The 16,718-nt window shown below is 41.8% G+C and overlaps 4 protein-coding genes across 4 annotated transcripts; 1 reads left to right on the top strand and 3 right to left on the bottom strand.

The window, feature by feature from the left end:
• Positions 1–1,605: 1,605 nt before the first annotated feature.
• On the bottom strand, positions 1,606–5,819 carry LOC136414907 (lysosomal alpha-mannosidase-like). Its single transcript, XM_066399193.1, has 16 exons — positions 5,605–5,819; positions 5,469–5,550; positions 5,101–5,286; positions 4,844–5,049; positions 4,657–4,793; positions 4,472–4,605; positions 4,214–4,421; positions 3,958–4,163; positions 3,709–3,902; positions 3,349–3,557; positions 2,976–3,295; positions 2,633–2,918; positions 2,269–2,407; positions 2,096–2,217; positions 1,895–2,044; positions 1,606–1,838 (listed from the first exon to the last, which is right to left on the bottom strand). Exons 1-16 carry the CDS (start codon positions 5,804–5,806, stop codon positions 1,638–1,640), a joined length of 2,982 nt encoding a protein of 993 aa, XP_066255290.1. The 5' UTR covers positions 5,807–5,819; the 3' UTR covers positions 1,606–1,637.
• A 376-nt stretch (positions 5,820–6,195) lies between these two features.
• LOC136414854 (larval cuticle protein LCP-17-like) lies at positions 6,196–7,834 on the bottom strand. The gene is made up of 3 exons (XM_066399074.1): positions 7,748–7,834; positions 6,557–6,666; positions 6,196–6,496 (listed from the first exon to the last, which is right to left on the bottom strand). The coding sequence occupies exons 1-3, from the start codon at positions 7,832–7,834 to the stop codon at positions 6,196–6,198; spliced, it is 498 nt and encodes a 165-aa protein (XP_066255171.1).
• A 281-nt stretch (positions 7,835–8,115) lies between these two features.
• LOC136414852 (uncharacterized) lies at positions 8,116–10,775 on the bottom strand. The gene is given in 9 exon segments (XM_066399070.1): positions 8,116–8,213; positions 8,261–8,770; positions 8,773–8,938; positions 8,991–9,199; positions 9,254–9,572; positions 9,848–9,961; positions 10,016–10,249; positions 10,306–10,470; positions 10,524–10,775. Coding segments are annotated over 9 exon segments (2,004 nt in total). The 5' UTR covers positions 10,713–10,775.
• Positions 10,776–11,109: 334 nt separating this feature from the next.
• On the top strand, positions 11,110–16,461 carry LOC136414851 (myosin-2 heavy chain-like). Its single transcript, XM_066399069.1, has 11 exons — positions 11,110–11,136; positions 11,190–11,333; positions 11,384–11,702; positions 11,750–12,021; positions 12,070–12,296; positions 12,343–13,248; positions 13,821–15,297; positions 15,390–15,569; positions 15,794–16,043; positions 16,090–16,235; positions 16,303–16,461. The coding sequence occupies exons 1-11, from the start codon at positions 11,110–11,112 to the stop codon at positions 16,459–16,461; spliced, it is 4,107 nt and encodes a 1,368-aa protein (XP_066255166.1).
• Positions 16,462–16,718: the final 257 nt, after the last annotated feature.

The raw sequence follows: 16,718 nt of genomic DNA, 5'->3' as shown, positions 1-16,718 counted from the left end.
TACAGGTTAGTTATTCAAATATTATTAATGTTTGTAAGTTACAGAGTTACAATTGTAAGGAAATTTTGGGGTGAAAGGGATGCTTTATGGGTACTTTGTGAGGATCGATATAACGCCCATTATTATTGTTATTCTCATGGAAATTGACTAAATAATAATACATGTCTATCAATATTCAAAACGCTAGGTAAATATGATCAAGTGCTGGATATCAGGTACTTCAAACCAATCTTTAGAAAAACCACAATTTTCGAATTCTATTTAAAAAGGAATTTGTTGATTAAACAAAACAAAATACTAATAAGATAATCCCTTTTTTTGATGTTACTGATTAAGCAACAAAATTACTACATTAATCAATTTTAGCTTCAATTTTTTAGTCAATTTAGAGATACGAAATACTTTTGATCTTTGGCTCTCACGTCTTTGTTAAATTTTGTAAGACCCGGAAAGTTCTACAATAAAGCTCTCTATCGCTATAGGGCGTGGAGTGACATTACGACTCCTTAGCAGCCTTTAAGCCTTTCTTCTAGGTTCAGTCACATCTGAAATTCAATAAATAATTTATATGACGTATTTTGGATTAATTTGAAGTCTGACAACGTTGCCTATAGATTTAATAGCTACGTTACTCCGTATAAGCCTGTGCATATTATCAAACAAAAGAACGGTGCATTGTTGCCACTTTCGCGAGAGATTTAAAGTCTTCCCTAAAAGTAGTAGATAGATGGTTGACTTTCTTTAAGCCATGAAAATGAAAATCAATCTGAACTAATTAATTCTATGGATGTTATCAATATAAATTTACTATTACTACCAACCCAATTTGCCTTTCACCTAAACTACTCCTACCTTATAATCTCTACAGTTATAATACTATTTAGTATGTACTTAAAACGCAGTATACATAAGTATATATATTAAGCTTTATATATATAAAGCTTAATCCCTCTGCCCAAAAATATTTTTTAAAATGTACACGTTTAATGGCCTCATCAATCAATCCAACTCAACGAAGTTTTGAGGGTCCTTCTAGATCCTCATGATTTGAGTGATACAATCATTACTTCCTTAATGGGCTTTGTCTACAGTGAGACCCTGAATTTAGACACAATCAAATCATTGTTGAAGGAAATCGCTTCCTTTTCAGAAGGGAAAATGTAAGTACCCGAAGGGTCAGTATTGTCAATTCCATGTGATCTGGGGTAGTGCAGTAATTCCTGATTTAGGCTCAAGGTTTTCCTCGTTTTCTTTTTTTGTGCGTGGAAGATTTTAAGATCCAATTAAGGAAATACAAGAGCGGCAAACACCAGCTTTTTATTTTATATATATTTGTATAAATTTGTTCTAAAAATTGTAAAGCTTATTCTGCACCATAACATCGAGAAGCCTCATGAAATTTCTTTTTGAGAAATTTTTAATTATCAATTTTTAATTGCATATGATGTATGTGGGATGGATCAAATAAACCTATTAGCAAACAAGTGCCCAATAACAACTTACTTGCATAATTAGACCTTTAAACTGGCTAAAATAACCGATAATATTGGTGCTGGAACATGGGTCATTTTGCCTCAACATCGGGGTAAAACAAACAATTCGAAATCGAGAATAATAACTGTTTTATTAAAATTTATCTACAACTTAGAAAGCTCTACAATAAAAGTCTTAATGTCCATGGGACCCAATGTCACTTTAGATGCAGTCAACGACCTCTTGGCTCTCTTGAGGCCTTTCTCATAGCTCCAATCGTATCGGGACTTCAACGAATCCAGTTTTCGGTTACCTCCCAAAGTAGTTTCCACTATATTTTCAACTTTGAAGCCTGAGAATAAAGTCTGAAGCAAGACATAGATTTTCATGAGGAGAATAATTATTGACATCATTACAGTACCTCTAAATCCACAGTAACTTCACTGGATAGAGCCGAGTCTTCATTCTTCTCCAAAATGTGTTCTAACCTTATGATGTAAGTGGAACCAGCCCAGGGTTCTAATGTCAGAAGATGTACGTTTTTGGGAAGGCTTTTCTTTAGGGCTGAGAACTAAAGAAAAAGTTGCAAATATGACATCGAATTACAGCAATAATTACGTACATTTGTGGCCACGAGCTTGTCCAAAGTGTCCTTGGGGATTTTGCTGGCATCTCCAATTCCAATCCAAGGCTGGAACAGCTTCTGTTGAGCAAAAATACGCTCCTGAGCAGTCACAGTTATACCTAAATCCCGATTAAATAATGAATGATTTAGTTGAAGTTTGAAATAGTTACCTTCGCTGGTCTCTTTATCACTAGGTCCTAAAATAAGGTAGTGCTGACCTCTGGCCACTACGCCTTGGTCCCCAAATTCGGTCTCGTTTAATGGTTCACCTACTCCCTTGTTATCGTCTTTGAGAAGTCTTCTGTGTATCTGCAAAAAATCAATTTTCAGAGCAGAAACATCTATGGAATTAATTTTTATTCAAGGGATTTTTTTTTAAGTCCGGCAGCGTTGTTGTTAGATTTAGAGTTACGTCACGCCATTTAAACATACGTCTGTTTTTAAACAAATAATGGTGCCCTGTTGCCATTTCCTCAAGAGTTTGAAAAATTTCCTAAGAAGTCGAGGACTTTTGGCTCCATTACCTATACCTACCATCAACTCTATTTGCCCTTCATCTAAACTGCTCCCACCCTGAGATCTCTCATTAAGTACTGCAACTTGCAGTTTTTTCTCCTGGTCTTTGATCACTATTTTCGAGGTCACCGGGTAGTAGTTGCTGGTAACGGGTTCCACAGAAGAGTTATAAGTGTAAGTGGGTCTGGAGTTCAACTTCCTTTCAATCATCTCGCGTCCATTGGAGTCGGTGTAGAAAATTTGATTGCTCGTGAAATCCTCCACAGTAAATCGAGAAATTACTTCGATTCCATTGTCATCAGATCTGAAAAATGACATTATTCATTATTGACAATAATTAATTATACTACCTAGATCTTACATGTCTAAGGGACCCACGAGCCAATCGAACTCAATGTAGTTCAGGCCCTTGTAGACCCTTATGATCTGGGTGATCCAATCGTTGATCTTCTGATGAACTTCGTCCACAGTGTTGCCCTGGGTTTTAGACACTATTGAAGGCTTATCGAAACTATTAGCCTTGCCATTAGGGCGGAAAAGGTAAGCTCCAGATGGGTCAGTATTATCAGGCCCGTCTGAACTGGTATAGTGCAGGAATTCCTGCTTAATGGACAAAGTTTTCCCGTTCAGAGTGACGGATTTCAGCAAGTTGCTTGATTCGTCGATTTCGAAACCAGCGTCCTTGAAAATAAAGTTTAATCCAAATTATTTTACTGAGAAATTAAAGTCTTTACATCAGTTCCGAATTTCAATGTATTGCCCGCATTTCCAGTGACGCGTTGAGCGGTTGTTTTCGAATTTTTCTTGATGTGATAAGCTTTAATGCCCAAAGCAGGCACTGCAGAAGCAAGGAATACCAGCTCTTTTTTAGCAGGATTCACATCCTCAAGTTTCACAAATTTGAAGTCTGAAATGGGGTCCAGGACGTCGTAGGATAGTTCACCTGAAACATTCACAAGCAACTGGTTGACAGAAGAATTAAATTTTTAGTCGTGTTGAAAAATAGCCCCAAATAATATCAAGAAATTGAATCGATATTTAATAACATGTTGATACATAACGTATATTCGTTCCCTGTGAATTGAATATTATACCTTCAGCTCCAAGAACAGTAAACGATTCCTGTTCAACAGGAATACGAACTGGTGTATCCACTTCCCATGAAAGGGGATTGTAGACAACAACTACAAACTGTTCTGCAGACTGTGAGGTAGAGCAAATGCTCACATTGGATAAAAGACATGAAGAGATTTCAGTGGAAGATGCCAGATCAAGATCCAGAGCTTTTCTGAAATATTCTTTCTTATAGCCAGTCAAACTACAGCAGCGGAGTCACAACAAACCCTAATAAATCAGGAAACTTGGCCTCAACTTGGCTGATGCCTTTTGCCAAGATTTTGGTGTAATCATTGGACACATGCTGCTTTGCAGTTCCAGTTATAGAATCGTGATGTTGGGCAATACCGATGCCTTCCCTCAGATAAGTCAACGAGTCTACAGTTGCATTTTTGCCTTGTCCCTGTACGATTGAGTTCAACTGCTTTGCTACCTATAGAAGAAACGTAAAAAATTGCGCCATCGGGGTACTGAGAAAAGTACCTGAAGAGTATTAAGACTGATTCTCTCGAGCCTTTTGTAGTTTGGTCTTGAAGTGAAGTAGCCCGTCCAAAATGTATGCACACCATTACTGTAGGGGAAGAAATCGTCAGTTTTGGTTTCAAGCTCTGGCTTAGCTTCGTATAGAGCTTTTAAATAGCAAGAAGGAGTCGAGTAGATCAGGTTGAGTTCGCTGTGGTCCTCAAGAGCTCTGCAAATTCGCAATTATTTCTATTGTCTACGCTAGAAAGTTCAATTCACTTTATGAGCTTTTCAGTGTTCTCGAAATTATTCTCAGCTATCTGATACTGGAAGTCACCTCCCATCGTGACAAAGACGTTCTTGGTTTTGTACCACTTAGCGTAGTCGACCATTCGGTTAGCAAAATCTTCAGCCTATGCAGATGAAATTTATAAGCTATAAAAATGAGTTAATCATGGAGGTACCTTAATTTTGGAATTGTAAGTTTCTTCCTGGGGATCGTCGACGATATTATCGTCACCGCATAAAATGTCGAAACAGAACCCGCTAGGAGGGAAGTAGAGGGACTCAGGGGTGATGCCTCCATAGATCACACTGTCATCTAAATTTTTTTTGTATAATAAAAAAGTACATGGAGGTTCATAGCCTCACCATCATTGGCGCTAGTTTGCCACAAGAAGTCCAGTCTCCCCTCATCTTTCCTCAGATTTCTGTCGTTGTCGTCCAACCTCGAAAACATCAGCCCATCGAAGCCCATTCTCCATAAAATAGCAGCGTGCTCCCTGCTGTGACCGAATGGGTCAATTTGCCAGCCGAAGGTGGGGTTGCCGCATTCTCCCAGAGTATCATTAAGGATCCTATAACATACTAATCAGATTGCTGATCACCAAATAAACCGTTTTCCATACTTGAAGCCCCAAGTGAACTGATCGATGACCGACAAATAATTCACGCAAGCTTCATCGTTCATGGACCAGCCACCGTTGATGATTTCCAGCTGCCCATTGTCCACGAGGGTCTTAAATTTGTTTCTCATTTCGTCAGACTCATGAGTCCACCATTTCCAGAAGAAGGCGGTTTCGACTTGGATGTACCTAAAGTTTCGGGAATTGTGGTCAGAAATTTAAGACATAAACCTGGAAAAGATCTCGTTGCTATAACGAAACTCAGTTTTGCTGCCTGAAGATCTACTAAAGGCTTTCGACCGAGTCAACTTCGCCCATTCGAGGCAGCCAAGCACAGAGATATCCAGGTATTAAGAAACGACAGGTGTTACCTTCTATCTGGATGATCCCATAAGGCGTCCACAACCGAGGTGATAATGTTCTCAACAGCCACATTGACGATTCCCTTATTTACTGAGGAACAGAACTGCATAAATCAATCAAATCTCTTTTTCTGATCATACTTACGTCCGAAGAAATACTGATCCACAGTCTTTAGCCACCCCACATCGTCGTGAGAGTGATGAATCAAGTGAATGTTAATCTTATCCGGGTCAGTGTCGTGGCACTTGACACAGCTATTCAGCACATCTTGAACTTTGATTTTGTAACTAAGACCTAGGGACAGGCAGAGGCCTATCAGAAACAAAATTCTCATATTCACGAACATGGTATGTGACTAGTGATCGTCTCACAATGCTGCGGGTATTTAAAGCTATCGCTTAGATGCATTATTTTCTAGTGATGGGCATAGTGATCGATAGTATTGGTGAGGTGCTTCACTGAATGTTGGTATGGTGGCTTAATACATATGGGAGGACGTACATCTAATCCATGATTCAAGCGGGAAACTGCATATTCGTATAAGAGAAAAATCGACAGTGTTGCCCATCCCTCAGTAACTAATACAATTTGAAGAGCCTTCTACTTGTAAATTTTCCAGTCATACAACTCTAGATGTCATATCATGGTCACTATCAGTTTATTCCGTGCTTATTACATTAAGTATTTACAAGATCCCTTTCGAAAAACAAACATTACACAAATCCTACCGTTAAATTAACCAACATTACTAAAAAACTCTTCCTTAATATCGTCCCTGTCTTGCTCCTTTCTCTGGTGTTCTTTAATCCAAGCCAGAGCCCTTAAGATCTGCGGAGGAATCGGTGGGGGGGTGGGCAAGTGCTCACCCTGCGGGCGAAACCCGTTCTCGTCTGCCGTGTAAACCAAGTTAATGGGCACCCCCTCTGGGGATTGGTACTGATAAGAACCCGTTACTAGCAGTTTCGCATCATCGTTGGAGTTAGGGTTCCTAAGGGTTGCTCTTTGTTCCGCGTAAATGCCGTTGTCAGTTTCATAGCTGCAATGGTGCAGTAAGAAATTGTCAAGCTGCAGGGTTTTGGTGATTGCGTTTACATACGCATATTGGTAGCTGTACGAGGGGTGCGAGTCGGAGAAGTATTTTAGGGTCTTGGCCGATGAGTAGTCGGGTGATAGAGGCATAAGCACGGAAGCATCTGGGAATATTGCCTGGAATAAAGTTAATATTTCAGAAGCGTGAAACTAACACGTTTTAAACCTTTTTCAGGAAATTATGCGATACACAAAGACAATCTGATGTTATCTAACTTATATAAGCCATATGAGTCCTATATCGATCCTGGATGCCTCAATGAGGCCCTGAACCACTGGAAAAGCGTTTTCAGGGCGCATCGTTTTTAGTACCTTCAAAATCGCAAAGAATTGCTAGTAACGTGACCCCGTATCTCATTAAATAAAAACGATTTTACCAACCCGTTGGTGTGGGGTCACGAGCGCATCGGGAGGATTAATTTGAATTATTTTTTAAGGCAATTACTCACCAGGCACCGCACTGCCCGATCGTACCTACGCCTCTGACTTTTTTCTTCTCAATTGCCGAAAATTTCACTTCGGATCAGTGCTGTTCGGCAGTCGTGTGACTTCGGAGACCCGAAATGATACAACCTTTCCGGAATTGTCGAATTTGAAAAGTGCGATTTTTGCCTTTTTCAGCCGGCCACAACCTCGGACGAACACTCGCCACGTTTCTATTTAATTAACCGCACAGACTCTTCCAAATTTTCTCCACATTTTCAGTCGAAAATTGATATTTTTCGCAAGCAAAACGGGAAGAAACGCAGTGACGTCAATAACACTGACAGCCGAAGCGTTATTGTTTTGTTTCCTAAGCCTTCTTAACCACCCTTTAGAAATTTTGCTCTTTTTCGGTTTAATAGACTGATCTTATGTTGATTTTGGATACCTCGATTCAGCTCATAGTACTTTTGGATATTTTTGGATTTGCCAAAGAGTTGATCACAAACACTTTAACATTGTCTTCTCACTTGCCTTACATAAATGTCCTTGTTTTAACACTATTTTCCAGGTGACAATGCCAATGAGGGTATAGTAACCGGGCCTCTTCGGGCTTTCCTACATTCCGAGCTTATCTAACATTTTTCTATCGATTTTGCAATAAGTAGGGCGATAATTATTTAGTACTTTCTCGAACATTCACACAATAATTCGAGAGTATTGATTTTAGACAATTTTTAAGATTCTACCTTTGATCTAGGGCTTGAGCACTTACAGCAATGGCAACCAAACACACTTTTATTTGGTCGAACCACATCGTCACTTTCTGTAGATGTACTACTTGCCACCTAAAATGCCCCATTCTTATATAACTAAAGGATCAATAGACATGAACATGAAATCAACTTTTTGGGATAATTTTTTATTTAAATTTTTTCGCAATATTAATGAATAATTCCTCAGCTGACGACAGCGACAAAGAAACTTATGCAAGACGCCTCGATAAGGTCAATAAAAATACCATTATCATGCAAAGCTTATGGTTAAGCAGACTATTTTTTAGTGATTAATCATTCGTCATGGCAGTAAGGTCAGTGTTTCTTTATAGAGCAATAAGATCTATTTTCTTGAGCGTTTTTCGTCCTACACGTGCTTTACTGCAAGGTCCAATTTCTGCTTCCCTTTCTGCAGCTTCTCCAGTTCTTCCCTCAGTTTCTCGCAGTCATCTCCGTTGAAATCACCTAAAACTTCAGCAACTACAAAAAATCACACCCCAGACAAGTCCTACTTGCAGGGACACAAGGACACTTCGCCTGATTAGAACCGAAATCCCTCTTGGAATTTTTAACCTCGATGCAACCCCACTCCTTGTCCTGCTTAACTAGCTCCTGTACGACCCTTTTGACTGCATATTCGGACTGTTTGAGCAACTTCTTTAAATGCTGATCCCCGCTCACTGACCTCATTGGGGTAGCAATTTCCTGCAGCCTCAAATTGGGGAGGTTGCTCCATGAGCCACCTCCGTACATAACTTGACTTTCCAAGCATTTAATGCGACAATCTTTTTGGAATATTGTATGTTCTGCATTGTGCAGCAGCTTCTCCATCTCCTTCACTCGAGAATTTAAGCTTTGAGCCTGCGCGATTTCACCCTGAGAGGCTGCTTGCGACCGGTCTTTGCCTACCATTTCTCCTTTATGTGAACTTGAGCTGCTTCTGGAACGCGCCAGGCTATCCACCTGCAGAACCAAACCCCTGATTTCCTCCTTCCGCTCACAGATGCAGATCCCCAAATTCGCACCTGCTGCCTCAGCTGATCCTTCTCTCTAATGATGGTCTTGGTCTTCAGAATGTGGCTCTGACGCCCCCCGTCCAAGGCCTCCTCGTACTTCTGCTTGTAAGTGTCGCGTTCCGCTTTGACGGTGACGAAGAGCTCCATTTTCTCCATGATGTCTTCGTATTGACCCTGGGAAATATCTACGGAGATTTGGTTCAGTTTAAAGGTGAAGGAGGCTTACTTGGAGGTCTGCAAGTTCGCTCAGTTTAATTTGCAGAAGATCGCGTTCCAAGCGCAACATCTCCGCCCTTGTTGCATTGTCTTTTTGGTTGTCCAACTCCTTTTTCATGTTTTCAATGCGCTTCTTCATGACGTCTCTCTCGCACCTCACATTCCGCAGTTCGGTTTCCAAGTTGTCTGCTCGAGATTGATTCTTTTTCAGCTCCAATTCTGAAATTTAGTCACGGAATATGAAGCTTTGTCCAAGTTTCTTCAGTAGCTCACCAGCGCTGCGAGCTGCTTTAGAAGTGGTTCTCAACTCCCTTTCCAGCTCATCCATCCTCTCAGATTTAATGCTTAGTCTCTCCACCTCCTTTTCCATGCCCCTCATCATGTTAATGCGTTTACACAAATTGTCCCTCTCTTGCAGCATATTATCCAGAATTTCCAACTTATTCCTCAGCTCAGCCACATTTCCTGGCAGGTTCTGGTACTCCTCCAGCTGAGCTTCCAAACTGCGCACTTTGCTAGCCAGATCATCTCTCTCTTTAGTCAAAACTTCCAGGTTTTTCGGCTTATCTTTAAGGGTCTGCTTCTTGTGTAACTAAAAAACTTTTTTCAAACGGATCTTGTATCCTCAATGCTTCCCCCCCCCCCCCCCGTCACCCTCCCTTCCCTCACACTGTTGAACTCCTTAAACGGACACCCTGTATACAAAGTTAACGATCGGCGATGTCAATAGTTTAGTCAGGTCAGGGTGTATCATCCTACACACGCGTCTTTATGCCAATTTAGCAGTCAACTAAACTATCAACCCGACATCGGAAGTCTTTGGCGGCCCTACCGGTTAAATTGATACTGGTCCAGGTCTTCCCTCACCTTAAGCTTGTCCATCTCCTTTAAACAGGCGTTCAGTTTTGTTTGCAAGGTGTCGTGCTGCTTTATTAAAGTCTCAATTTTGTGCCTTTGCATGTGGCACAAAGCCTCCATAGTCTAAAACGGGTAAAACCCCATAAAAAGCCCTGATATGTTCTCTTAGGAACCTACAGCCATTTTATCGAGGTCGTCTTCGACTAGTTCTTGTTGAAGGAGTTGACACCCCGTTATCCCTCTCGTCATCCCTGCCATCTCCTCAGGACTGAGTTTAGCCAGCCTATCCTTCACCGAATGATCTCTTTCCGCTTGTTGCTCTTCATCATCATCAGCACCTCGTCCTTGTCCGAGTCTTTCTACCATAGCCATACTCATGCTTGCTCTGCATTTGGAATCCATATTTTCAACCTGGATCGAAGAGACTTGACGTCAATTGAGAACAAGAGCAATCCCTACAGCCCTACAGTTTTCTTCAACTTCCTCAAATCTTCAGAATTCAGGTTGAGCTGCGCAGTAAAGTTCGAGAGTTGTCGTAGGCATCGCTTGATCTTCGAAGAGTCACCAGCACCTCCCGCCATGTCTATGAGCACATTCAGAAGGGTGTCTAAAGGGATCAATTTTCCTGGACACTAAAAAGAAATATTATTCATAGGAGAAGTTCCTTGTGGGATATTGAGCTGACTCTCTCAATCCTCTTCTGGGCCAACTCCAAAATGTGCTGCCTCCGATCTTCAACAACATTACACCAGTTCCTTAGGTCAGTAGAGGAGGGATAGGCCTTCAAACGCGATTCTGACCTCCTTCTTTCAGGCCTAAGCCAATCGCGTCTCTCCATAAACATCCTGGTCTTGTTCTGGACGTATGTGGTCATGTTCTCGAGGAAAAAGGGCACTTAATCCTAGTTTGAGCGTAATTTTGTCATATTTTGGCATCAAAAGTTACCTTCCAGGTGAATCAGTGACGGACGTCACGTTGGCGCATTCACCACTCCAGTGACGCATTCGCCATTCCATTAACTAACCGGAGCACGAAGGTCAAAGGAGTATTACCATGCGCGACACTGTAGAGCTAGAAAAGTGTCTAACGTGCAAACTCATGAAGGACTTCACTGCTAAACCGAAGACACAGGAAGAGAGGACCTCACTTTTTCTCTATCTCTCTTCCTTTCTCACCTTTTCTGATTGGCCTCCCCCAAATCTTGCCTTCATTATCACATCCCAAGCTGACGTCTCTGTCAAGAGTGACAGCTCTCTTCGGCCATTATCATGATGTCAGTGTTCTACCAAAAAGGCTCTGTAAGTGGAGCAACACCAGGAATTACCTGAGGCTTACTGATTCTTGCTTGCAGTCCCAAGATGCCTTCTGTGCAGAGCAAATGAAAATCCCCACTGGGGCTCTGGCACAACTGGAGGAGACCGAAAACGTTGTTGAGGGAGGCGACGATCTTCATTGGGAACTGGAGAGCTGCCGCTGTGAGCTTGAGGAGTTCGAGGTAGAAGCTCTATTGTGGAAATTAACAATTTCTCAGCTATCCTTCGTCAGATAAGGCTTGAAATGGGACTCGGTAAATGGGCGAAAACTGGAAAAAAGAGATTGGCAGCCCACGGTCCTTTCAAAGAAGGTGAGACATCGGCAGGAAATTCTTGCGATGAGGAGGTGACATCTCTGGAAGAGGAAATTACAAGAATGCGGACTGAGACTCCGGAGAAGGAGTCTAGGATTACAGCGAGAGAGATGGAGGTTTTGAGCAAGTACTGCTCCAAGCTCTCCTCAATCCAAGAGGAGAACGCAAAGCTGGAAAAAACCAATCAAGAGCTGCAGCTGAGGTGCATGGAGTCTGAAGAAAAGCTGCAAATCCTCGGTAGGAACATCATGGAACCGAAGACAAACAAATCTCCATTTCTATAGGCTGCGATGTAGACCACTCGACTCTGGAAACGCTAAAAGAGAAGCTCCTGACGCTCAAGGAACCCACGGCTGAAAGAGATGAGCTGTGGACTCAACTCCAGCAGTTAGAGCGAAAATTAAACGACCACCACGACGTTCCTGAGGGCACTGAGGGCTTCAACCGCAGGTCTGTTTTGCTGGATGATGTCCTGGAAGACCTGCGGGCTGGGAAAATGGAGCAAAGTCCAGCCTTGGATGAGCAACTGGTGCAGTTTAAACAGAAGGCTGACAGGGTATTGAGTGGAATGCAAGCGAGTTGGGGAGTTGAGAACCACTTTTAGGTGGATGAGTTGGAAAGGCTGCTGCGACTAGCCGCCAAAGATGTTCAATTGGCTGAAGACGAACTGGATAGCACGCAGACCAAATGCGCCATGGCTGAAATCGAAGCCTTGAACCGGAGAACTGAAACCGAGACCTTGAAATCCAAGATTGTGTGCATGGAGCACGAAATGGAGAGCTTGAAGTCCATGTGCAAAGTCCAGGAAGAATTGCGAAGGGAGAAAGACAGGTAAGAAATTAAGATCAATAAATGACCCTGATAATGGCTTTTTAAGGCTGCAAGTGAGTCTGGATGAGTTAGTGCGCATGCAAGATGACTACGAGGACATGCAAATGAAGGCTGTGGATGTGATCAAGGCAGAACGGGACCGCTACAAGCGCAAATGTGAACAGCTGATAGGCCTTGAAAGCCAGTGTATTTTGCAGAAAACTCAGCTTGACCGTGCTAAACTAATAGAGCAGGAGAAGGACTCTCTGCAGAAGCAGGCTGAAGATTTAGAGACGTACGTCTGCAAGCAAGAAGCGGAGATAAAGAGCCTGGTATGCCACATAAATTGTCTGGCTCAAGGCGAAGAACAGCAGCAAGTCAAAATGAAGGAGGAAGTTTCCAGCTTGAAGTTGGAGCTCGAAGAGAAAAAGAGTCAGCTAGCGATTTCTAAAGAAGAAATCGCGACCCTAAACATGAAGATTGAGACCTCCATATGTAACCTCACCAACGAAGCAGTGCAGCTGCGTCACGACAAAGAAAACTTGCGGAAATCTCTTAAACGTATCACGCAAGAAAAATTAGAAATCAAGCATCAGTATCAGGAACTGGAAGAAATCAACTACGATTTGAAAAGGGAGCTGCAAAGCAAACTAAAACAAATTCAAGATCAGGAAACTCAGCTCAGCGACAAAAACAGGGCAATTGAAACTATGCAAGAAGTCCTCAATGATCGGGAAAACATCCAAAATAACCAAATCACTGAGTACAGCGACTGGGAGTCCGCAAGGCTTCAAGTTGAACTGGGAAAGGAAAATACGGAGAACCAGCAGCTCCCCTTAGAAGCAAGAACCACCTCAGAAGCTAACGACCAGTTTAAAGACATGCTAGAGCAGGCCAAGTGTGCCATAAAGTGCATTGCTCAGGAATTAGAGCAGCAGTACGCGGAATGGGACAGCCACAAGGAGCGATTTAGGTGAGTGATCCAGATGGATTTAAGATCTGGATCTGGAATATGAATCAGAAAGTTCAGAACAAATACCAGTTTTATAACAAAATTTCCAAAACAAAAAAATTATCAAAAGCCATCAACATTCAGCTAGAAATTTTAGGAAAAATCTCGAATTTTGTCTATTTAAACTATCATTTGACACCATTGTGCAGATGGATTTATGACTCAAACCAAATATTAATAGCTACGTACCATCTAACCATCCTTTTCTGTTATTCGGCTTTAAATGAAAACGAAAAATATAACGTACGCATCAATTGCATCCAGAACCTACTTTACCATTTAAGGTAGCAGGATCAGTTATATGTATAAGATTTGTCTACGCATGTTTGTACACCAAACAGAGACGACTATATGATCGGGGTAGATGACGCTAAGTGTAATGTGAAGACATTAGCACAGTGGTGGCTAATCAGAGATTTAACAGTAAAAACACAAATAATTTTTCTTATGCAGTGTACTACCGAAGTATCCCTCTATAAGCTAAAGAAAAGTCGGAACTAATATTATATTTTGCTTTCACTTGACTTCTTTAGATGCTGCCCTGGATGTAATGGTAAGGAATCTACAGCTCAAAATGAGGTGATTATAAGCGAAAAGAAACCAGAGGTACAATCAAAAGAAGTGCAGTGCAGTTATCAACCAACTTGCAACTGCAAAAAAACAATGCAGCCCAAACTTCAGGACTCAACTAGCCAGTACACTCCCACCAAACAAATCTCAAGAGGATCTCAAGGACTGGACTTGAAACTACCAAACAACTTCAAAGAGGACGTGGAAGAAGATGCAATGTTCACTGCTAGGTCTGTTGAGGACAGCTTGGCAAAATTGGCAGAGCTAAAAGCAGAACTTCTTAAGGCCAATGAGGCTATTGAAAGCCTTAGGCAGCAACTTGCAGAAGCGGAGAAAACTGCAGCTGAAAATTTTACCCTCAAAAAACATTTAAACAAGACTTTGGATGATATGAAGAAAGTGGGAACTGAGGGCAGTGCTGCCTTGTTGAGCATGGAGAATTCTAAATTAAAAAAAGACCCGGAAAATGCTTTAGAAAACGTTAGAAATTCCTGCAACGAGGCTTCGTGTCTGAAAGCTGAAAATTCTAAATTGAAGCAGTGGCTGGAGCAGCTGGGAACGGAAAGCGCGAAACTAAAGTTCGACATGGGCCTTGCATGGGATTTCTTGAAAAAAATCAGCGATGAATCGAAGCAGCTACAAGACAACAACAAGCAGTATAAACAAAAAAACGGAGAGCTGGAAGATGAAATAACGGAACTCCAACGAAGGCTAGATCTTACAGTCAAACCTATTAAAGTGGCTGACACCAATGTTAAGTTACTCCAAGAGGAGTTGAACAATCTGAGGAAGGACCTAGATGCAACCAGGAACGAAGCCAGTGCCTCTGGACAAGGAAATTTGCAGTTATGCAGCGGCAACATTGACATGGAGACTGCCTTAAAAGCTAAAGCTGCAGCCGCAACCCAAATCAACCATCTGAAAAGCACTGTAAAAACACTTAAAAACCAAATGGTTCAAATGGGTAAGTCCAATAAAGGGCTACAGATGGAGAAATCCGCATTACCTGAGAACATGAAAAGATCAACCACAGATTTGGAAGTAAAAAAAGACAGGGGCAAGCATCGCACACGCAGCAAAGAAATGGAGAAGAAATACAGCTACTTGAAGTCTTTGATTTTGATTTTGGCGCAAGAGGTTGTGAAGGAGCGCAAAAAGTCTCTGAAATTGCAAAAGGAGAGAGATGAAATTAGGGAGCAATTGCGGGTCTCCGTCACTAAAATGAAAAGCCTGGAAAGGAGAGCTACGACTTTAATCGAGGACAACGAGGAGACTGTTAAGGGGAAACTAAAGGCCGTTGAAGAGGATGATAAACTGAGAAAAGAAAGAGTGGACCTGGAAGACCAGATGAAGGAGGTTAAAGGGAAAAGTGAAACTTTGCAGTCTCAAGTGAGGGCCATAGATGAAGAGTTAACGGAGAAAAGGAGGAGCAATTTTGAGGTGAGTTTTATAAAACTTTACTGAAAGAACTGCAGACGACGAAAATGAAGCTAAAATCAAACTGAAGGTATTTATAGTAGTTTTGAGTACAGGACTCGAAGTTGCAGAACGAAAAACTGACCCTCGCCACCTTTGAAACCACGTCTTCGCCGCTTGTTCATCTCACCCTTTCCAGCCCTTTCTCAGACGACGAATTGGTTTCTCACGACAAAAAATTGCGCACCGGCAATTTAGCTGACCTGGTTAAGAAGGGCTCCACTAAAGGATTCAGGGTGAGGTCATCACTTATTTACTTAAAGGCGAGATACAAGAGAAATTTACTCTGATTTGTACCATGGCGACATCTATGATAATGAACCGCAATCACTCATATAACTCGATGTCGAAATCGGTAATATCAAAACATAGTATTACAGTCTTGAACGTATAACGAATAGATGGCGCCACGTAAAATATTTATTTCTGTAAATTTTACACAACTTTTTGGAGACGCCAGCTACCCTTAAGGATGGCCATAACTACCCTGATATTTGCAGTATTACACAATTCACAGGCCTTGACAATGAGAGAACTACAATTCGTCCATAAACACCTAAACGAAGCGGCCGCTAAAGCTTTAGAGTATCTAGACCAGAAAGCTGGAGTTTTGAGGCCTCGTGAGGGCCGTGACAGGCTTTTCTTTCTGCAGAAAATTGCCGATTTAGAGGGCGATTTGTTGAGGAGGCAGAGGCAAGCGTCAGAGAAAAGTCTCTTTGCGCTAAAAAGCATTTTCCTATAATAATTCTTATTCAGTCGCACAGGGGCAAAACGGGGTTAAATTGAAAGACTGCCGATCGCGGGAGCTGAAGAGAGACTTGGAGAGGGAGAAAGAGCAGACTCCAGTTGCCCCAGTGAAGGCGTCGAGAAGGAGGATCAGCGGGAACGTTAACGCTTTAGAGGTAAGAATGAGATTAGAACTGGTAAAAGAGAAAAAAGGCTTCTGCTACTGTAAAAATAATGTCGCAGCTGAAGAAGCGGTTAAACGAGGAGCTGCTAAATAAAATGAAACTGAAAGAAAAGCCGAAGCGGCCTGAAAGGCCGAGGAGGAAATTAGCTGCCGTCAGAGATGCGAATGTGTTAAAGAGAAACGCGTATCAAGCTCCCCATTCCGCCAGATTTCCCTAGATTGGGACAAATTCACAAATACACTTAATAAGTAACATTTTAGAAGTGAAATAAAGTTTAAAACCAAAAAAACGCTTTAACAACGAGTGCGGAAAGTGATACTTCACGTAATACCGACATGCTTATTTGCCTCAATGAATAATGAAATTGGTATTATTTTACAGAAAAATAGCTCTTCACCGCACGTGTGCGGTAAAGAGCCATTTTCGATTCGCAAATGCGTGCGATAGAACCCCTTTCCCGCACGATCGTAAAGA

The sequence above is a fragment of the Euwallacea similis genome, chromosome 18, assembly GCF_039881205.1.
Source record: "Euwallacea similis isolate ESF13 chromosome 18, ESF131.1, whole genome shotgun sequence".
Classification (NCBI taxonomy): domain Eukaryota; kingdom Metazoa; phylum Arthropoda; class Insecta; order Coleoptera; family Curculionidae; genus Euwallacea; species Euwallacea similis.
The sequence above is the reverse complement of the archived record's forward strand: the minus strand, read 5'-3'. Positions and strand labels throughout refer to the sequence as shown.